Source organism: Falco naumanni, chromosome 4 (genome assembly GCF_017639655.2).
Source record: "Falco naumanni isolate bFalNau1 chromosome 4, bFalNau1.pat, whole genome shotgun sequence".
NCBI lineage: Eukaryota > Metazoa > Chordata > Aves > Falconiformes > Falconidae > Falco > Falco naumanni.
In genome coordinates, this window is record NC_054057.1 from 63,913,020 (window position 1) to 63,936,337 (window position 23,318).

The 23,318-nt window shown below is 41.1% G+C and overlaps 1 protein-coding gene across 3 annotated transcripts in view; it reads right to left on the reverse strand.

Annotated features, from left to right (window-relative positions):
* KDM4B (lysine demethylase 4B) overlaps positions 1-23,318 on the reverse strand; it is a 93,321-nt gene that overhangs the window by 48,163 nt on the left and 21,840 nt on the right. For all 3 annotated transcript variants that reach the window (XM_040591485.1, XM_040591484.1, XM_040591483.1), the window contains exons 6-8: positions 8,559-8,608; positions 5,259-5,362; positions 791-928 (exon numbers count right to left, since the gene is read on the reverse strand). In XM_040591485.1, the coding sequence (XP_040447419.1) occupies positions 791-928; positions 5,259-5,362; positions 8,559-8,608 (292 nt within the window). The remainder of the gene's footprint in view (positions 1-790; positions 929-5,258; positions 5,363-8,558; positions 8,609-23,318) is intronic.

Below are 23,318 nucleotides of genomic sequence, written 5' to 3' on the forward strand. Positions count from 1 at the left end.
GCTGAGTTGACAGAAAGAAATTAAGTGAAGGAGGTATCAGAAGTGCTATTCTAGAGTGAAGACTACATCTGCCTTTCTGGAAAGGAACAACTAAGGCACTTTTCAAGTGCTACCCCCCCTCTGTAATCACTTACCGTTTCCCAAAGACTGTGTAGAACTGACCGCTGATTTAAAAATTCACAGATCCTATTGAATCAGTTATACTTCAAACTTAAAAACAAGAGAATGCAGTATGCGTGCTGTCGTGAAAACTGTCACTGATTTCAGAACTGCCAAAAGTAACAAATAGTACAAGAAATCTGCCCTAATGAGAAATAGCCACACAAAGTCATTTCAGAATGACTCTCCTCTTCAAACTTAACTGAGTGCACAGATTAGAGAAATTCAGATATTTTCAGAAGGTTATTACCACAGTCCTATTAAATCTTAAAGTACTTCCAGCTTATTCCTTCCCCTTCGGTGTGTACCTAATGAATTGTATTCAGTTACATCAGTCACCTTATTCACTGTGAAATGCAGTTTGGATGCATCAGAAAACTAATCCCAGCCTCAAAACAACCTCTTTGCAAGGTGTACGTAACACCTAGCATTTGAGAAAGTCATTTCTATGCCCTCAAAATGACACAAATTATCAACAGGCATAAAACAGCAACACGGCACAATGAAAGAGCACACTGCCAAAACAACGGCACTTTCCATTTTGTTCTTAAGGGTAAGTCTCCCGCTCTCATTCCCTTGTATTTCATGAGCTAGTGGTTTTAAATAATCCTTCATCCCAACGGACACCTACTTGGGTTGCCATTTTTCCATAGTCAATCCATCGCAAAGTGGCAAAGTTAGTAGACTCGGCACAGTTGAATCCATGATTGAAGCCAGCGTGGTAGCCATAAGGAAATGTAATCATAAACTCTCCAGCTTCCTGGGTGATCTGAAAACCAAAACCAAAAGGAAGAGAGAGCCCACAGATCAGTTAATGTAGCAGCTTGAAAACAGAGACCTAAAAAAAATCAAATAAAATAAATCACTGGTTAAATCTCTCTTTCAACTGGAGGGCAGGTAGAATAGTCATTGCCAATTCTTGGCTAAATCTAGAACGATTTCTGGTTAATTGCAGAAATATTAAGTATTTCTGTGAAGGAAAAAAGACGGCACAATGGATGGAAGGGGTTACAAGATCTGAACTATTTAGATTCAGGTTCCTGTTACAAAAAGGGTCTCAGACTGCAAAATTCCAAATGATCAACAAATCTTCAGATCATGACCACTTCCGCTCACCTTAAGTCCAAACCTACACTCCCACCAGCATGTTAGTGGAGCCAAGAGAACTGGATTTTCCTCTCCCATTTGTTCACCTGTAAGTCAAACACCCTAAAAATTACAGCCCACCATTTTGTCTACTTAAGCAAAATTAAAACGACAATAAGCATTATGGATATTATTAATACAAGGGTTAGAAACTCCACAGATTACAGCTGCAATCAGAGGCCAATCTATCTGCAATGCTTCTAGAAAATCCTCTTTTTACATCTTACGCAGAGAAGACATTGGGGGAAAAAGGAATCTAAGTGTTAAAAGAGTATGGCACAGATCGTAAGAGCAACTGGCAGCAACACAGCGTGCTTGGAGCGATCCTTCCAGCCCAGCGAGCAGGCGGCAGCACCTCCCTTCCACCGATTAGGAAAGAGGCAAAGTTTGACCTTCCCCGTCTTTCCAGCGCAGAAGTGCTGACAGACCTTTCATAGCAGCCACATGCCAAGCAGCTCCGTCTGGATCCCTTCCCACCAGCAGTAACTCACACCACAGCAGTTCAGAGCCTGGAGATCTCAAAGAACTTCCACTTACAAACACAAGGATGGGTGCAAACAGAAAGTGTAAACGGGCAGAACTTAAAACACATACCCACTTGGCTGGACTAACACCTAAACTTGCTAATGTCATTAACATCAGCAGAATAATGGAAAAAAGGGAGAATAAAAACTGATTATGATAATACAAGAGGCTTCTGCAGTATTTCAGGACAAGAGGTGTCGAAGTCCTGCATGTACCCAGCTCCACGGAGCATCCTCCTGTCCACACCCCTCCATAAATCAAAACAGAGTGGTAGATTGCTAGCTTCAGAAGACGGAAAGATTATGTTTCTGTCCGTAAATCTACATCCTGGTGTCTTCATTTCAAGCCCACAGTGTATGTCCTCCATGTCACTGCTGTCAACATTATCCTTACAATAAATTAGAAAGCACTCAAGATGATGGATAGGCCATGCAGAAAAGTAATAACTATTGAAGGAAAGCCAGCACCAACTGCCACTCATGGAGAAAGCCCTAAATTTACTGACTTCTGCAAGCTCTTGAGGAATAAATGGAGAAATCAATAGGAGATTACAGAAATACACATTTTTAATTATTAAAAAGCCCTAGTATTGATCTGTTTCTTTTTTTTTCCCAGAATACCATTACAGAGATTTATAAATGCGTGCCTATTCACTTCATTGAAATCTGCCAAGAATTTAGATGAAGGGATCCTATCTCTGTTTCTAAAGAAAAATGGCACATGTTCACTGTTTCCGAATAGTAGTGATCCTCCTTCAAAAGCTACTATTTCAGGACAGGAGGTATTCAGATATAGGCTGCTCAGACTAGAGAGATCTCCTCCTCCTTTTCACATAAAAACATCCTTCCAGGGAGCGCCATGGAGGAGGAAGTACCTATCATAAAACACACACTTCCCCCCACAGTCTGTAAACTGGGATTAGGAATTATATTTAAGTAACATATTAATAATCCCTCTTGCTTGAAAAAAGAAAGTTTATTTTTGACATTAATATCATCCTTTCTGTATACTGGTTTTGGTTGTTTTGGTTTTTTTTTTTTTTTTTGGGGGGGGGGGGGGGGGGGGGGGGCTGTAAAAAACAGGGAGGCAAACCCCAGATTCTTAGCATTAAGATTTCTACATACACTCAGCATGAAGGAGACACCAGACATCAATCTGCAAAAAGCTTTCACGTCACAAATCAGTTCGTAGTGGGAAGCCTAGCTAAACAGGTGAAGACTTTACCAAGCAATAAATTAGGAACCTCCTTATTTAAAACCCTCTGTATCCCATCCCTATCACCGTACAGCTCAGCAAAGATTACTTGGAATAAGCTTGGAAGGGAAGTTTTCCTCTCTTGCCTTTTTAAAAACTCCTTTGCTCCTCTTGCTTGGTTATCGATCAGAAATAGGTTAGTAAACAATTACTAGTTGATGCCACTTTTCTCAGATAGATAAAAAAATCAAACATATAACAGCGTGTTATACTGGAGAAAAATATGCCCGCCTACAACACACAAATATTACAAGTCCTGCAAGAATTCCCTTTGCATTCTGACCTCCACCAGACCCAAGAGCACTGCCCCAACACGCTGCTTGAATGACATGGCAGAAATTAATTCCCATTTCCTATTCTCCTCCATTCTGCTGGATGACAGCATGTCACCAGGGGATGGCACAGCAAACTTCACTTACAACAGCTAGCGCGCACCAACAAGGACTTCTTACGTTATCACTTCAGCTCCTTTAGATGAGCAGTGCATGCCTTTTAGGCTCTGTTCAGCCAATTATTGCACAACTTATGGCTTCTGGTCAAAAAAACTTCATAAGGAAAACACTGCAAGAAGTAGCAAGACACAGTGTTCAGCTCATAATTGAAGCAGAAGCCAGCATAAAAAGAAGTCTTTAAAATTTTACGGTTTAGGCAAATAAAGATAAGGTCAGACAGATTTTTCAGAGCTTGCACTGGCTACAGATTTTGTGCTCTTTTCTGATTATGGTTGGTATAGAGAACATCTTTTATCCTCTAGCAAAAGTAATTTCTAAAGGTCTGTCTATGCATTAAATGGAGATGCCTCCCCTATTCCAATCCACACATCCACTTTTCTGAAATATGTAATGTTAAAATCCTTACCAAAAAACTCAAATTCTGTAATTAGATATTTTCATTATTATTTTCAACCATGTGTAGCAGGTACCTATGTTTTCACACTTGCGAATTAGGTTCCACAGATAGAATTACAAGAAAAATGGTTTGTTGCTCTCTATGAACAATTTATTATCAACCATCGTGCAAACTAGGCCAAGCCTAGCCACTGATGTTGAACCATAAGTACCACATCGCTTCGTGCAAGTCTCCCCTGCACTGACAGCAAGCTCATCTGACAAGCCAGATGATCACACTTCAAATTTCATTCATCATAGCCTTCCACTAGGAAAAATGAAACAGTCTCTGGAGCAGTAAATTGAATGAATTCAGTTTTTATGCTATAAAAAAAGTCAAGATCTTTTACTTCCATCTCAAAGAATCACCAGGCTCATCAAACAGGTGCTACGCTTTGTCTCAGGTGGACTAACTCTAACAAAACCGTGCCTAAGAAATATTAAGAAGTGATCAGAACTCGAGAGTTCTTACTTTATGAAAGATGGCCATAATATCTACAGATGATGATGCAAAGGGAAGAGGGAAGGATGAAATCAGTTCACACCAGGCATTCTTTGACACTTCCCACTGGAGCTGAGTCCCATTACCTATAACTCAGTGCCTTTTCCCACATCCAAAGGCAGGGCATCCTGGCAGGACAGGCTCTGTGTGCTGGTAACACACAGCAGCGGTAGTTGTTTGATTGATTCTGCACAGATACTAAATCCGTGGTAAGCATGCTTGGCTGAGGAGATTTACTTCTTGCCAGAAGACTTTAAGAATAAGCACATTAAAACGATCATACCAAATAAACATGACCCTTCATTTCAAATAAGAGGACTTAAGAGATTCATGAATCCTTACTGGCTTAGTGCAGAACGAACGCTTACACAACAAAGACCCAGCATGCCTAACTCCAGTTCATATCAGATCCAGGAGAAAAAAAAGTCTGTGTTCCAGAATTGGCAATGAGTTATGCTGCCAATTGATACGCCACAGCATCTGTACTGCAGTTTGCCCCTCTCTACCTGGAGAGGCTCCCCAGTTGACAAAGTTAGTTCTAGCAGAAGCTTTTATGAAGAGAAAGCAGCACTTCACAGAAAGTGTCTTAGCCAAACCACAAATCCTCAATTACAGGCAGCCACCTGCTTTAAACCGATAGAATATGTTTAACATAATAATGCATTTAGAAATTAAGCAAATTGCTCCCCAACAGCTTGCAATGAATTGTTTCCTTAAAAGAGGGGTGCTGTGCTTTGTGCACCTCTACAACTTGCCAGTGTCTTCAATGCATCCTTTGTACGTACCCGGTCAAAAGGAATGCCGTATTTCTTCAGGATTGAGGGCGAAATTAGGGTCATCTTGTGACGGAGGAAAGCATCACATCCCTGAGAGCTTCCTGGGAAAAATCCTGTGGAGACATTAACAAGAGGAGAATCACTATAGGAATAGTATATCCACTCAATTATTTAAGCAGAGACAAAATGACAAAGTGGAAACCTGCCTAAATACTTGATATAGATCAGAACAATAGGCATACAACTGAAGATGCAAGTAATTAGTACATCCCTCATTGTTTAAAATACTACGTAAATTTTGTGACAAAAAACTGCACATTGAGGCACATAAGTCTAAATTCCATTCAAGTTGAGAGTTAGCATCTAAGTCCTTTGTGTCTGGAAATAAGTATCTTGGCCAAAATCTCAGTAGACCTCTAGCAAATGAAAAACAGAAGCTGCCTGTCTCAAGTTTTGGTTCATGCCCCAAACCCTGAGCCACCCTGGTTCTGAATACGGACAAGGAAAAAGTAACAAGCATGTACCCCCTGCTCCAAACACTGCCACGTCCTTTTTATACCTGCTCTGACAGGCTGCTGTTATTATCCTTGGGAAAATAATACAACTCCTATGATTTCCGACCGATCCGCTCCACATACCACCCCAAAAAAATAAGCATGTAGATGTTAACATTCAACCAAAAGAAAGAAAGGAAACAAAACACATCCATCACAAAGCAGCGGAAGGAGAGACACTTGCTCACTGCCCACAGAGGTCACTACCAAACCCGGCAGAGGCAGTGCCATCTGACTCGCCATCTCAGCGCTGTTAAGTGTTAAAATTCTACCAGAGCTACAAGATCCATGTTGAGCTATTAAAACAACCCGCAAATAATCACTACAATTGTGGCAAAAACTGAACAAACCCCTTGATGCCGGCACTTTGCTCCCAGAAATGTCAGCTCAACCAATGTAACACCATTTTCTTCCAGACCATGTGTTTCACTCCAAGTGGGTGATTTGATAACAAATTATGTGTTTATAGGGATTAAAAAACATCACCATTTCGGAAAATAAATAACCCAAGCTTTGGAAACAAAACTAATTGATGAGACATAATGGAAGGGGGTTCAGAAAGTAAAAAGGATTACTGGGTTCCAGGTTTTCTTATATTTTTGTACTAAAAGCATTTCAATTAAAGTTATGACTGTCTGCTACCCAGTCTGTCATCCCTCTCTGCAGTTCCTCTTTTTAATGCACAGTTTAAGTGGCTCTCATTAAGCTACTAATAAAGAACCACATTTTAAGTGATTAGCACCAATAACATGGCAACACATTAACATTCTCCCCATGGGCTCCACAGCTCTCCCAGTGTGCCCATTTACAGCTCAGTTATTCATTTTCCATATTAATTGCACACTCATTTCTCCACAGTAAACTTCTTCAGGGTATAGACCACTGCCCAGGACAGGGAGAATGCCCAAGCAGTAACACTGTGTCACTGCAGTCTCAAAACATTACCTATCCCAACTTCTAAAAGGTACCAAGCAACAGAAAACTCAAATAAAGACTAGGTGGTTGATAATTTGCTTTCGGTTTATACATTGCCAGCCATCGATGTGTCTCAAAACCTGATCATTGGCAAAAATTTGTTACAAACAGCAATTGCTTATGTCAGACTTCTGTGTGGTATTTCAGATTCCATGGAACAGGTCGTCTGGATTTACTGACTTAATAGATGGAAATTAACTTTTATAAAACCGGGGAAATGACTAAACTGGATGGTAGCTTTGAACTGCAACATCTCTGAGCAGTAATTCTCAATATAATTTGTATTTAGGGATCGTGGCTCTCAGTGCACAGGAAACCACCACTACCATGCTGCAGGATGCTTATCCCCATTCATTCTGCATTTATTCCACACAACCAGTTGCTCCCTCCAGCACCCTCCCCTTTTCTATTCCAGTACAAAACAGTCAACAGAATGTCAGACTGTCAACTAGAAGTATCTTTACTATGAATTTGCCTCCTTTCTGGAAAAACGGTATCAGTAATTTTTTTTATTTTGCATCAGAACAGTGTCTTCCAGATTTTCCTGCCTGTTTCTGCTGCACTAACTTCAACAACAGATTTAAATCATTAAAATATGCCTCACTGAAGATGGAACATGTAGATTTTGAGTTCATTATTCCAGGACAGGAGCTTTTTTTAGCTGAGAAGCGCCTAGAACATTTGCAAGTGAACAAAAATAGCAACAAAAAAAAACCCAAACACAACATCAACAAATTAAAAAAATATATACTTCTGCAGTCAGACATCTTTCCTGAAGCTGCCAGCACTACCAACTGAAAACCAGCAGGAATGCCGAGGACAGGACAGGGCAGCCTGCGCTGCTTGTGCTGGGGGTAGGCAGGCGCTGGCAGGGTGACCCTGGCAGGCAGCTGGGCAAGATCCCAAACCCAAGGTGGGCTCACGGCAGCTGAGGCTGCGCCTGGTTCAGCCAAACACATACACACAGCCTGCGAAGGGGTGGCAGCTCACCACAGCTCACGCTAGCCCTGCTTTTTTCCCCGCTTTATTCTCCCTTTCCCCTCACCCCCAGATAGCCTTTCTTGTATTGAAAAGATAAAGGAGGATGAGGCTGGAATAAAAAGGAAAGTAACCAAATAAAGCATCACTATGGAGTGAAGCGAGAACTCCACTAGCTATTCTCCACAAACACTGTTGATGAATTTGTAAGCGCTTTCCTATTTAAGACTGAAAGTAACCAATGCTAATACTGAGTACGTAACATTTGTAATCCAGGAGGAAGAACAGTTCCTACCACCCTTTCTCCCTGCAGAATGGGTTGGGAGTGTGCGTGTGTGTGTGTATATCGGAAAGAGCCCCCAGGGCTGCACCCCACACAATGGGAGCAACAGTTCTCACCTCACCATGACAAACCTCATATTACACATGGAGATGAATGATGGGTGTCTAATTAAACCCATTTCCCAGACATGGAAGCGTCTGGTCTCAATGCCTCAGAATTCAAGGGGTTTGTCCTATGAATTTTAGTTATGGTCACGGTGTGTCAGAAAATGAAGACTTTGAGAAAGAGCTGCACTAGTAGGAAAATTCATTGACAGTTTTCCTGATTCTGAAGATATTATACCAGTGCAGCGAGTTCATCAAGCAGCTCTTGCAAGAGCAAATCATAGCAGCCAGTTCAACATCAATTCTTTATCAATCTATTTAAAACTCAAGGGTAGGATTCTCTGCTGGGATAATTCAGTTTTCACCAACAACACACCCACACGTTTGTCCAAACACAGGAGGAAGTAAAGCTTACCTTTCGCCAGGCGTTCCAATCTCTTGCCATGTTCTGGAGGTATGGCATACCTAGAAGAAAGTTAACACAGAAGAACAGAAAGAATTAAAATCACTGTATAATGTAAAAACAGTGAAAGAAAAAGGCTAGAAACAAGTGTGGTTATAACTTAGAGCACATCACATTTACAATCACCGTCTGGAAATACAAGAATTTTCTAAGTCTGGAAGGTATTAGTAACACGTAATACATGGGAGAACGCCAGTATTTTAATAAAAATGCTTAGATATATTATGTGTGTAATTTTCCTGCAATTTTTTTAAACGGCTCCACAAGACTTCACAAGGTAGAAGGAAAACTGAGAAGACACAGTGATGATACAGCGTGGGAAAAAACAGAAATAAGTTGGTCTAGGGAACAGCAAGCTGGTTTTCTGCTGGAAAGGTATCTGCAAAATAAACACATGAGGCTGTGTTAACGATTAACACGCAAGACATTTTGGATGGGCTGAAAAGGTGTGAAGGAGGGTCTGTGTGCACCAGCATATTTAGAGCACGTTAAGATAAACTTTTTCAAAGAAAACTGTTTCATTTTATTCAAGAAAGTAAATATTCTTCACAAAGGCTGAAGCAGTCAATCCTATCTACGCTGGATGGTATTGTCTGATGTGAAATAACAGAATTAAACTCTTTGATAATTTTCTTGATGATGTGAAAATGAAATAGCAGGGTCTTTGAGAAATAAAAACATATGGTATAGGTAACAACTGTAGACTTTTGTAAATACAGTTTTGTTAGATTAGGAGTAAAAAGAGCACAAAAGAATTTGTAACATGGAGGGGGGGATTTCCCCACAAGTGCAAAGCACTGAACGTAACTCTGGAAAAATGATCAGCTGCCTAAAATCACACACAAGCCTAATGGCAATATTCTCCTGTGATCATTGGAAAACAGCGACAAGAGTTCTTCTAAACCAACACTGCCATGCGAAAAGATGATGCACTAGGCTATGGAAAAATGCAGACCATCCACTTCCATCACTCAGGGGCCTTCCAAGCTCTTCTGCGTGTGGAACACTCACAGCCACTGCACATGCGCTCAGCCCGCTGCAGACAGTTAAGAACAAGAAATTTCTGTTTTCTTACAGGCAATGTGGACACTTCAGTGTGCATTCGCGTAAGGAAGAAGTTAAGAACAACTTGAAAAAAACCTGCAAAAGCATTTCTAATAGTTGCAGAAAGTGCCATGTGCAACGATTATTTACAAAAATCAGGAAAGTTTGAATCTGTTGGTTTTCCTCCCAAAAGTTGTTGTTAGCTTACTGCTTTGAAGTTAAACTACCTCAATAGTCACAGAACCAAAATCAGGCAACCAAGATGTTATGCACTCAGGTTATACCGAGGGTACTAAATACCATGATACACTTAAAACACATTTAACATGATGACACACATAATAAAGTCAATGGAATTTTGTAAATTATATCGTTTACATACAGCGCCAAATTAAGTGTGGCTCTCACACCATTTATTTTTTTTACAGAATTTTGAAAATTTACATTTGTGAGAATGACATTTATTGCCAGCTATAACTTTTGTTCAGCGTGAATAATAAAAAATGCATTATTTTTGTTATTTCCAATAAAGATGTCAAACCATCACGTCTCATTATTACAAACTGAAAACAGGATATTGTAGCAGGCAACCATGTGATCTCTGCAACAGGTAAACGGTATTGCTCTACTTATGATAGGATCTCTCAAAATGCACTTGATTTTAGAGGACTTTGAGCCAGTCCCCTTGCTCAGCTTCTGAATTTTCAAGTCTAAAGTTTATCAACAATGTAAGGAGAAATAGATAGAAGTCATATCCCATATTGCTTTCGTACAAAACCAGTATTTACCTATTGTGGTCTGGCAGGCTAGAAAGGATAACAAAGGACAGAAATCATACATAGGATGCTTCAAGACGTAGACATTAAGCCGATTTAAACTGATGGCTTAAAAAAAAAAATCCAAGGGAAAACACTATGTAGTACCTAATCTTGTAAAATAATAAATGCAGCAATGGACTCCCAACATCCTCCGACCAAAGTTTGACAGTGCCTTAAACTGCATAATTATAAAACAATTCAATTTCATTTGCCTGGGACAAAGCTAGTAGCTTTCATTTTACAAAGACCATTCATCACTTACATAAATGTGATAAAACTAATCCTGATCCAAAGCTCCTTTGTGGGATTAATGGCCCTTAAAACAGGGAAATGAGACATTCCATTCCTTCTGGGAAAAATGCTGAAGGATTGGGAAAGAACTAATTTATGGCTACAAGGCTGCCAATGATTAATGTAATATCCCCAGTCTACAATGCAACCTTCACTTAATTAGTGCCTGTAATTGGGAGTTGTAAAGATAAGATTAATTGAATCTTGAGGATGTTAAAAGTTTAATACATTGGAACATGGTTATTGTGTTATCTGAAACTGCAGACTGCAAAAAGCCAAGCTGAGCTTTGGAGAAAACGGTCCATGGAGAGACAAAGAAAAAGGACTTGCTTGGATAGAAACCAGCGAGAGAGGAGGAATTTCCAGCTTATAAAAAAGAACTATGTGTAATAATATACAAATCAGAATACTCTACCACAGAACAGCCTCCTGGCAATAGCTGACTCCAATTTTAGAAATTAACTTTTGTGTTTGAGCCGGTCTTTTAGGAAGCAAAGCCTATACAACCTTATACATCTATTCTGAGGAATTAAAAAAATTAACTACAGAAGAGAATGAGAAGTAGGTCAAATTCTGCTTTAAGTTACACTCACAAATCTGACTGATTTACATAAAGATAGGCAATAAAGAAAGAATTTGGACTGCTATTTAAAATCAGCAACAGAAGGCTTCGGCAAGTATCGCACAGATTGAGCTAGCTAGCTCAACCTAGACAGAAAATGATTGATTACAAGGCAGAATAACAATGGAGGCGACACGGAAAGATTAAAAATTGCTGCAATCAAAGGAGTACTGTTACTGAGCACATAAACATCCATGAAGGGCTGGCTTTTGTGTACGACCTTATGGTACCATCCTCCTGCTTTCACTATGAAAAATGGCCAGGCACTTGTGGGGGACAAAAATCCTTGACAGAGGGAACTGACAAAATGCTGTCATTCAGTACGATTTGTTACTATCCCTCCTGCACCCACAGGCTGGGGCTTAGATCAACGGCAAAAACATCTTTAATTCCAGGGACAACTGACAAGATTATGCATGGCAAAGCACATCCAGTAATTGCCTTTTCTATATGCATGACCTTGAATACTTCAAGATTTTTTTAACCCACCAAATAGTATGGTTATTTTCCTTTAGCACCCCAGCCCAAATAATAAACATAGTAGGTTTCCTCTAGAAAAAAAACACAACACAAACAAACCAAAAAACAACCAACCCGCTCCACCCTATCAAAATCTTTTAAAAAAGCAGGCAAACAAACAAGACAAATCAAAATGTTAAATTACTTCCCTTCTCTGTCCCATTGAGATCATAGCACAAATACACTCCATGAAGACAAGGAAAAGGAGATGAAAAAAACCTCAAACAAGCAAAATACCACTTTTGTATCAATTGGCCAAAATAAACTACAGTTTCCACAAATTGAGCTGGGTCAAGACTACCAGACTCGGAACTTCCCAGCCCTTCACCCACGTTGACAGAAGCAGTTTCATCACATCTCTCTGCCTGAGCAAGACTCAATTAGTACAGAGCAGGATTAGCTTCGACCCAGCCGCAAGCTGACACGCCCTTTTAACCACAGCAAAGATGGAGCAAGGATTTTCCATCACCCCAAACAAGCCAAAGTAAAGGGAAACAATGGTGGTAGCATAAGGGCTGTTAAAACATTTAAGAACCATTTTTTTATAGACTACTTCTGCTTCAGAGAAAGCATCTGCAACAGCCAACAGAAAGCACAACAGTGCTGAAAACGCTGACCTTGAGCCACTGCTTCAGGTGCCAAATCTGTCCCTTTGGGTTCAACCCGGTTCCCCAACGAAAGCGAAGTCTACGTACATAGTGCTAAACCAGCAACTGTGTTAAGATATATCGAGCTTCCAAGAAACTGGGCTTGCAAACAAACCAAGTGACTGATTTTTTAAGTACGTACTTCCAAGGGTCAGCCTTGCAGTGACTGACCAAGACAAAGGGCCAAGCTTAACCTGAAAACCTGCCACTCAGCATTCTGCCGGATTACAGCATGAATAATGTCCTGCTGCGCTGCCAGGGAACACGAGATTTACAGAATGGGAAAAAAAATAAAATTTCAAGACAAGAAAAAGTTAAAGCTATATGACTCAAAATGTCATCTTACCCCAGAGTCAACAATCTGAAAGTAATATACTGATCCTTTTAAATTACATTTTTCTACTCTTTCTACCAAAACAGGAGAAGGTCTCTGAAATAGATTAAGTATCACTTCTACAAATACGGAACTTACTGTTCTACATGAAAGACTTTCATCTTCCAAATTTGTTTCATGAAACATAATTCCAGCATTTCTGATCTTTACTTCCATGTAATTTCTTGATTTCTTGAATATCCTGCAAAGCTGTTGTAATTACCAGGCACCAGGGTCACAGGTCCACAAGGTATTTGCCCCAAAGCTACACATGTTAGACAATCATACCCCTACAGTGGTAGTTTGCCTTCGTTAACTTAAGTTTAACTGGACAGTCCCCTTTTTATCCTTAACACAAAAGAAAGATCCTTCCTATTTGCCATAAAGGATGTCATTAATAGCGTAATTTTCTTGGTGTTTTGTTTATTCCCCTGGAATGGCTTGATGGATACGGATAATTATCAGACTATAAAAGCCAGCAAATGTGCTATTTTCTATCGCTCTAAATCATCAAACAAATAAAGTGTGAAACAGCATTTCTGAATACAATTTTCCCCTCTAATGGCTTAGAATTATTATCAGGAACAATGAAAATAAATAAGCAAATGTCTTGCAAGTTAAGAATTAAACGAGTGTGGCAGTAAAAAAGAGCAGACGGACCATCCTGGGATACAAGGACCAGTTCAGAAGCCATTAAGGGATGGTTAACAGGGAGTTCACCACAGCAGCGGCAGCTTCCAGCATCAAGTGCTCTTCAGGGACTTTCCAGTCTAGCTCAGATTCTGTCCTCACCGCTGCTTCTTCAAAGGGGGTGCAATGCAATTTTGCCATCTTCTTGGCCACTGAATGCTATTAAAAACTTTACCCGTAACAAAGGCAGTCCTCAGCCTGCTCACGCCCTGGCCGCAGGTTTCCTCCCTCTAAGACGAGCTGTTCTCTCCTGAAGCTATCACTAGCTCTGGCAGAGGACCAGACGTCCCGTCCCTTAGTTCAACCTCCTCCAAAAGCTTCCAAGACCTTTTCTTGCTACAGTGACACACACACACGGAGAATTTCTGATAGTTACACCACCTTGCCTCCCCACCTCATTACACGTCAGTCTCTCCTCGCACCAACACAGAGCAATTAAGCAGTGATTAGACTACTAAACCTCATGCACCCACTCTCGACTGGAGACTGGGCACCATGGGCAGGAGGTTCAACCACAAGGCTTTGGAAATGTCACTTCAGTCCGACTCATGTGAGAAAGTAAGAAAGTTAATTTCACAGTGTCTGCACAAGGTCTGGCCAAACAAGCCCCACATAGTTTAACATGCTATAATTACTGAAATAAGGAACAGAAACCAAAACAGAACAGTGCATTTAAAATGCCTATGACCATGTGTCAGGCTGGGGGTTAGTTATCTGTCTTCAAAGCAGATTTATCTGTGCCAGGAATACTGACCCTTTGAAGATTCAAATGCCAACCTACTCTCAGTCATGACAGCCAGAACAAAAAACTATTATTTCAATCTCTGCAAGACAAAGTGTGTCCATAAATGCATAATCTGAACCCTGACCTTCAACATCTTTAGCCCACATGACAGCAGCAATGCCTCCAAAGAAAACCCCTTAGTCTATCAAGAATATTTATCACCCAATAGAAACCATTAAGAACCACCACTACATACAGGGTAGTCCCTCATTTGCAACGTTTGCATCCTGCTCCTAAGGCCAAGTATTTCTGCAAGGTAAAACACTTAGAATATTACATCTCCTAGCAGTGTCAAATTAAAGCTCACAGCAACAAAAGCAGGGGTTTTCCACAATATGTTTAAGCTGTTTTGCAGCCTGTATGAAAGAAAACTAATATATATATATATATATATCACCAAAAAGAAAAGGCATTTCAACAAGAAGAATGGATTGCTCCATGAACAGCACTGTCATCTCCCTGCCTTTCATGCTCAGCTCTCTTTTTCTCACCTTTACTTTCCTCCATGTTCAACCTCTCTCCATCCCACTCTCCCTCTCAGTTTGTTAAAAGACAGAAATCAACTCTCCTCCTCTTTGTCAATATCTGAGGTTACCCCACAGTAAAATTGTTGTAAGCATCCAGTTCCCCTCCTCAAGATCACCATTGGAAATTAACATCTCTGGCCTCCCTCGTCCGTCCCCTTCTGTTGTGGCTCCTTTACATCAAGAATGCAAAACCCTGCTCTGGAGATAAGATCGCACATGGATCAGAGAGCTCCTTGTTCCTAGGAAAGAACCTTTATCAAGTGTCTGCAGTTTTATCTTTAATGGATCATTTTACAGGACAATAGATGATGGAATTCAGTATCTTTAACCAGCAGTGTCAATGATTTCAAATAATGGTATTTTTATTGAAATACACATAGGGAGAAAGATAAACACAGAGGCTGGGGAGTATCTGCTCAAAAAGCCATAATAAGGAGTAAATAGGTAATGACAGAACAAGATTACAACCACACAAACACACCAAATCAACCTGTCTTCTAAAGCTCGGAGAAAAATGAGCTCTGCAGACAGCTGCTCAAACACAGTCCTTTGGGAACCAGCACAGGAAGAAAATCAGGACAAAACCTGCTCAGAAAGGGCTGGCTAACAGTACGCGTTCTCAGCACTGGCACCGCAGCGCCTGTTTCACTCTGTAAGATCTCTTTTCCACGTGCATCGCTGACTAATTATCAATCCCATTGCCAAGCACGATATGAAGAAACGGGAAGCAATTTTGCTAATAGAACAGTAAGCAAAATGACAAACTTCCTCCCTCCCTCAAGAAACTAAGTCAGTGCAATAGCAAATCTCCATTTGTTTTCCAGTAACAACAGGCAGCAAATCTCAGCTCACTCTGGAGCTGGGACCAAATCCTTACGGGTTGACTATTGGGAGATTACAGTCAAACCTCACCTGTGTCGATCACACACTGCTAAAAGACTCTTTAACCATTCAATTCGTAATGAGGCAGAAATGGTGTTGAAGAGGCATTAGTTTCAAGAACTGACATGAGACAGCAGCTTTTTAGAACTCCAATTTTAAAGCAAGTTGAATTTTCAAGAGGTACACCTGAACTCCTAACTACAAGATCTGCATGAAACAACCGGGCAATGAGCTACTTTCACAGTATTTCACTAATCCAAAATTCAATGAATACAAAAAGGAGATTTTTCCAGAACTCAAATGCAATTTTTAAATACTATTTTAAACCAGAGAGTTTAATATGAACAACCATCTGCTCTTGGAAAGACTATCAACGTACCAGTCCAGTTAGCTTCGTAGCAACAAACGCCAGGCACAAAGCAGAAAATTACAAATCACATTGGAGTGACTCTCCTTCCACATGTACAAAATAAACCCATCGTCTGCTTCTGCATCCAGTGAATCAGCAGCATGAAGGAGGTATTTTACTAAGAAAAGGTGTTTTGGGAAAAACATTATGAAATCATTTATCCATTCAGTTTGGCCAAGAAGATAATTAGTGTACAATTCAACAGAGATGAATGACTACAATATTCATCCCCTTGCCATTCTACATTATTTGTTTTGAAGAACCTGTTCACATTAGATTTATTTCCCAAAACTGGCAATCAGATTATTAATTACCGGTTGCTTTTTGTAGTGGATACTGTACAAATATAAAGAAAAGGGAAGATTATGCTTCAAAGACTTTGTGTTCTAAAAAAAAAGCCACCTCACTGCAACTCAAGAAACAAGGGGAGAACAAGGTAACCAGGGGAGATCATCAGAAGATAAAGAGGAGTTGGACCTGTTGGAGCAAGTGCAGAGGTGGTCCCAAAGACCATCCAAGGGCTGGAGCACCTCTCCTACGCAGACAGGCTGGGAGAGCTGGGGGTGTTCAGCCTGGAGAAAGGAGACCTTAGGGCACCTCCTGGTACCCAAAGGGGACCCACAGGGACGCTGGGGAGGGACTCTTTGTCAGGGAGTGTAGTGATAGGGGGAGGGGTAACAGTTTTGAATTGAAAGAGGGGAGATTTAGATTAGATATAAAGAAAAAAATATTCACTGTGAGGGGAGTGAGGCACTGGCACACCTTGCCCAGAGCAGCTGTGGATGCCCCATCCCTGGCAGTGCTCAAGGGCAGGCTGCACAGGGCTTGGAGCAACCTGGGCTGGTGGCAGGTGTCCCTTCCTGTAGCAGGGAGGCGTTAAGGTCCCTTCCAACCCAAACCGTTCTACAATCTTATGATTCACTGGGCTTAGGACACATACTCCTGCTCACTGCCTTTGGAAAAAAAAAATATGGATAATTGCTACAGAACAAAAGAAATCTGCTCACTAGTAATGAAAGGTATTTTTGGATTAGGAAACCCCTTGAGCTAGGGGCGCAATGCTTCTATACACACACACTTTTCTTTTTTGAGGGGAAAAAACCCCACATACCAAAGGTTTAATGCTCCTCACCCATCATCAAGCTGCAGTTTCAAACCACAGCTACTACTTTGAAGCCAGTGCCTATGCTCTTGTCAGCATCAAAGCTAGAAGTGTTACAACTAAGATTTGATAAAGATCAGAGACAGTTTGTAAAGTTTCCTTTATCTCTTCTACTTGATCCCCTTTGTCACATTGATTGGCCAATTAGAAATCAAGTGGATAGAAACCCGGCATATGTATTACTCGGAACATTAACTGGTTAACAATTGCACAGCGCTGGGACGATGCAGACTGCTATTTAAGTACTGTCATTACTATAGCCTTCTGCTATTTTAAACTACACTTGCACTGCACTTGGCATCACCTAACGCCAGTTTTCTCTGATTAGTAAAGAAACATCACCCCACCCCGATTTCTGCCAACGTGCTAACAAAATGTGAATAAAGACAAAGCTCTGCAGTACCACTGTCGGTTCCTTCTGGTCCTTCCAACCCCTGCTTTCCATGCCATACCATGCCAGAATTTGCAAGCTCAGTCTCCCACAGGGCCCAAGTCAGATCAGGCTGAAAGAGCTGTATGAAGCGTGGAAGCACATCTCCCTCCCATCTTGTCTCAGTGGCAGAGTGCACTGTTCAGAAGCCTCAGTTATTAAAACCAATCTGTGATCCTGTCAAACTTCCATAGATCTTCATTTCAAATCAGGCCTGAGCTTTGAGCAGACCCTTTCAAAACGCAAGAGTAAGCCGCAGCTAGAGCCTTCTTGGATCAAAGACATGCTGCTCTCGATCCAGACTGGGACCACTGAGCTGTGATGAATTATTAGTGCTGGTGGAAAGAGCAGTACACACAATAAACACTGTCAGCAGAGTAGAAGCCCATTTGCAGACACTACTCTAAAAACAAGGATGTGATCACAGATCAGCATCACCACCTGCCAAGATCATTATGGAAAGGTACAAAGACAAACCATAGATCAGAAGGATCTGCACTTTGCTAGGTTAGGCACAAGTCACAGATGAAACCCAACCTCTAAGAGCTTATAATTTCAGCAAACTGAACAGGCCCAGTAAAGATGGACATAAAATGCACAGACTGAAAACTAACATGGCAGCAAAGTACATACTAATACCAGTGTCTTTTGCAGTCGGTTTAGACAAGAGTAAGAAACATAAAGAGGACTCCATGGGGGGGGGGGGGGGTGACATACACAGCACAAAACTGAGTGAGAGGAAAGGAGACCAAGTGGGTACAGGCAGCCAGCTGGCTGAGGTAGTTTCATCTGTTCTCAGACAGAGCAACAGTCCCTCCTCAGACAAGTTCCATAGCTGACCCCATCAGTCCAAGCCTCTGGCTTGATCTTCATAGCATTTTCTCTCGAAACTAGATGAGGGTGAATGAAGAAAGGCAACACACCAGACCTGCCTCCCCAGAATGCCACGCCTTCTCTGCATCAGAAAAATTATCTTTTAATAATCTGTCTGCAACAGCATAATAAAACACAACAAAACTCCAAGTCTATTTAAAAAGAAAAATCTCCACTATTCCAATTGCAGGCACCCGATTGGGAAGACAATCCACATCACACAAGTTAGAACTCCTTCCGTCTCCGTATTTTAGAGCAGACGCTCAGCTAGCACCATTCCCTTTCTAACGAGCTTTACATCATCCTTCACCCCCACAGCACCACCTCCAGGACGCACAGCACGCCTCAGACCCGGAGGCAGCCCCGAGGAAGGCTTGTTTGAATAGGAGTAGTATAGTGTGGTTTATATTGATTAACTAATGTCTGCGGTATATGAAGCCTGAAAGGCTGTATTAATAACTCACTGCTGCACTGCTCCCATTTATCAGTGAATTACAGGAGGATGCAACTCTGCATCTCAATATATCACTCCTTTCATGAATCTCAGAGCAAATCAACATGCACGTGGATTCTCAATGCAGAAAGCCTATTCCAAAGCAGCTTTCACCTAACAGTTTTGGAAGGGGTAGGAGAGTGGAAAGCTGCTTGGCCTGGCCAAACTTCATCTCACTTTCCTCTTACTGCTTTTAATGAATATCACTGTTCCTTCCTCTATCCCTTTATCAACAGAAAAGGGTCCTGCTTTGCCAAATCTGCCTGAGAGCAAATGGTGTTGCAGTTAATCTATAAATCAACCATCACCATAAATTCTACTCTTTCTCCGTCCAAAACTGCAGAGCTGTAAAACAGATTACACGGGATAGCAGAGGCAGGAAGGAAATTTGTGAGCTGCAAGGAGTCCATCATGGCCAAATGGCCTTCCCCTGCCCCTCCTTTCTCCCCCAGTCCACCCCAACAAGCCTATAAATCTCTTATTGTCAGGCGTGGAACACACAAACAGCAAACGTGCACACACATTTAAGAGCAAGGCAACCTCACACACTTTGCATGGAAGGCTGGTGCAGACCTTGGGGGATCAAGAGAGGAAAGGCTGCAGTCTTCTTCTAAATTCCCCTAATGCCAAGAAACAGGAAAAGTCAGGGGGAAAAAAAAGTATCCATATGGATCAAAATGAGAAGTCAGAGTGTAGCAAATTCAGAGTCCTCAGTTCCCTCAAGGGCAAAACACACATGTGATCCCAGGTAATCTAGCTTCAAGAAACTCACAGGATCTCCAGGGTGCAAGGGCTACTGAGATCCCAACAATCAAGACTTATAATCACATCTGATCAATTCAGCAACTCAACCACCTCATGCAATGGCCTCCTAAGGAAATGTAATAGTTAGAAGGCAATAAATGATGCAAGGGACAAGTGCCCTTCCCCCCTGCGGCCACACAATTCAGTATCAAACATGAAACCCAGCTGCTTTAAATGAGATTACATCAAGCTCCCAACAAACTGCAACATATGTGAGAGTGTGTTAAAGCAGAGGGATGGTGCAGCATGCCACGTGGGGGAAATGGGGATAAGGACCCTGCATCCTGCATGGAAAAGGCAGGAGAGAAGCTGCAAGAGTTAAGCTCCATGGCTGTATTAGGTCATTTTCATTCTCCAAGATAGTTTTCCAGGGACTAACGTTTTCTGCCCTGGGGGGAAGGATAGGACAAAAGTACCGATTAAGACAGCTGCAATGTTCCCTAAGAAGGGAGCAACATGAAAAATAAAACAATGAAAAATAAAATCAGCAGTGTGGTTCTCAGCACTTCATATCTGCAGCTACTTTAGTATATGCTTTCAGCCAAGAATACAGAGCGCTCCTTTTACAATCCTCTCCCAGGGGAACAATGTCTTGCTTTAAATCTCCCCATCACATCACTGTTAAAAAACGTAAGCTTTCCCTGTTGATGGTGGCATCAGTTACAGATACTACAAATTTATTAAACTGTAGGTATTACAAGCAAGTCCTTCGATGGACTTGTTTTCCTCGATTCCTACAGACTTACCCGACATTGGGAACCTTGCTAGATACCTGGAGGAATGGAAGCAGAAATTCTAAAACACTTTAACCAACCAAGTTTTCAGGTAACTATGTACTTTCAAGTGAGTAGTCTTTAGACTTTTACAAGTCAGAATTCTAGAAGTGTTTTTTTTTTTAAAATGTAATTGTATCTGTGACTAGTGCTTTCAACTAATCGTATTATTTTAAAAGTTCCTTTGGTAATTCGTCCTTAGTTCTGCCTAAAGTGCTGTTCTGGCATAAAGTGTACTTTGTGATATCAAAGTCAAACAGATTATGCATGATCCACTTTCAGCAAGGGAATGTTTTGGAGAGGAGACCATATAACTTTAAGCTAAAGCTGGTTCCTTATTTTAATTAAATGAGATTAAGCATCCATCATGATAAGGAAACAGGGACATTTCATAAAAATCAATTACCATCCTCACTGTCACTCTGGTTTAACATATGCAGTTTCCAAAAGAAAGAATACAGTATAACATCCCATTAGTACTTACAGAATGTATATTAAATATTATACAGCAAGATCAGTCACAAAATATCTGAGGAAAAATAACCTTATTACCCAGTCAGGTGTTGCAGTGTTGACAAAACAAGATAGAGACATTACACCTCCAAAATATATCCATCAAATTCACTTTATTGAGATTTAAAGTTTCCTTCAGCACTTCCCTACCACAGCAAGCCCTCAAGGTAGGTACTGCACATTTTTATAGAAATGAAGTGATGGTGGAGTATCGCAGTGTTTAAAAATAAGCTTTTGAAATTGCAAGGGCTGAGAAGCATACGTTCCTCAATAAAATGCTATTATAACCATGAAGTATGAGGCTTGGCATTCAGTTTTGTTGCTTCTGTCATTATAAAAATCAGTCTTCTGTCAGCATCTTTTGATAATATGCTCTTACGTTAGATCTCAGCATATGAACATATAAAGTAATTATACATAATATGTATAATTGATACAGTAAAAACTCCTACCACAAGAGGTTTAATATAGGCTGCAAAATCAAGAGAGACTATGAAAAGGTTGTAATTAAACTACTAATGGGAGAGGGACATTTTATTGTCATCTGAGAAAAAAGCAAGCAAGCAAGCAACTCAATCTGGCAGCTCCCTGCCCGAGAAGCTTAACATGAAGTTACACAACAGCTCCTAATTCCTGGTATTTTTGATGGAAAGTGCCCACACCTTTCAGGCTACCTCTTCAGCCTGTCAGACTGATTTTCCAGCTAAAAAACAACAGCAGTGTGACTACAATGTAGACCAGATGCATACGCCTGAGAAACGGTGCATCAGAAGAGATTATCATCTTCAATATGAGGCAAGTATAACCCGAAAGGGGCAGCATAGGTATCTTTGCAGCAGCAGTCATTACGGCTAAAGATATATAACAGTGCTCATTCTTCTTGGTATACAAGAAGACAGAATTTAAGAAATAAATGCACTGCAATGTACAGGTATAGATAAATCACTTCGTGAGATGGGAAAAGCAGGAAAAAAAAAAAGCTGTCTTCCATTACCCCCTTTCCTCTCCCTCATCACTGGATGACCCTTTACTGCTCAAGTACTTCACTTAGCACTGAACGATTTTTCACCCTGCACCCCCCGAGACACAACTCTGTGTAGACAACTCATATTGCTGCAGCCTGTTCTACTCTGCTTACGGAAAGAAACAGCACCAGAAAGTGTTGGCAGCAGGACTTCTCTGCAGTGACAGAGACACACATTAATCAAGGAGCTGTATGACGAAGCAGATGCTCATTAGGTTATACAAAGAAGCCACCTTCAGCTGTTGAGGCGCAGACATTTATTTTAACTGTAATCCCAACAGCCCCCAAAGCACCTGTTTTATAAGAGGTATAACCCAAAATTCCAGAGACAGAAGTGAGAGACACATACAAAATAATACTTCAGTAACTATCTCCCTGACCCATGAGCCAGATTCCTGTCTCAGCTTATCTCTGTCCACTGAGGTGGCTTCTCATGGTCCAAACATACCACCCAGACCTCCCCGAGAAGGTACTTCACCTCTTCCACAGCAAATAAACATTGAATTTTCTTGTAGAACACACTTGAATGAGGTCTGGGAGGCAACCTCAATCGGCCCGATTCCTTCCTCACCTTGCCTTCATAAGGAAACAGAGCTGGTGGCTTCTCACCACTCCTACACGCTACCCTGAAAAGCAGGGCTTCTGTTGCACAACCTGGAATAAAGTAGCCTAAGATAATTTATGAGAGACATGAAGAAAGAGTTACGGTTTTTAACACATAATTTTGAAGTAGAATACTACCAATACACAGAGTGCTTGGTTTCACTATATAAATATCTCTGACAGCCCAAACAATAACTCTGCATCTTATTTTAGAGCTCAGCCCCAAACCGGTAGACTTCGTAACTCTCCATACTCCTGCTATTCCCCGAGGTGCTTCTAAGATGATCACTGTCAGAGTCAGAGAGTCTATAAAAAGGATGGAGGAAGCTGGGAAATTTCCGCAGAGGTGGTGCCAGAAAAACAGAACTAACATTTTAGCCATCCTTGAGCAAAGCCAGGCTGCGCCGCCGGCATCTCATCACCGCAGCCCA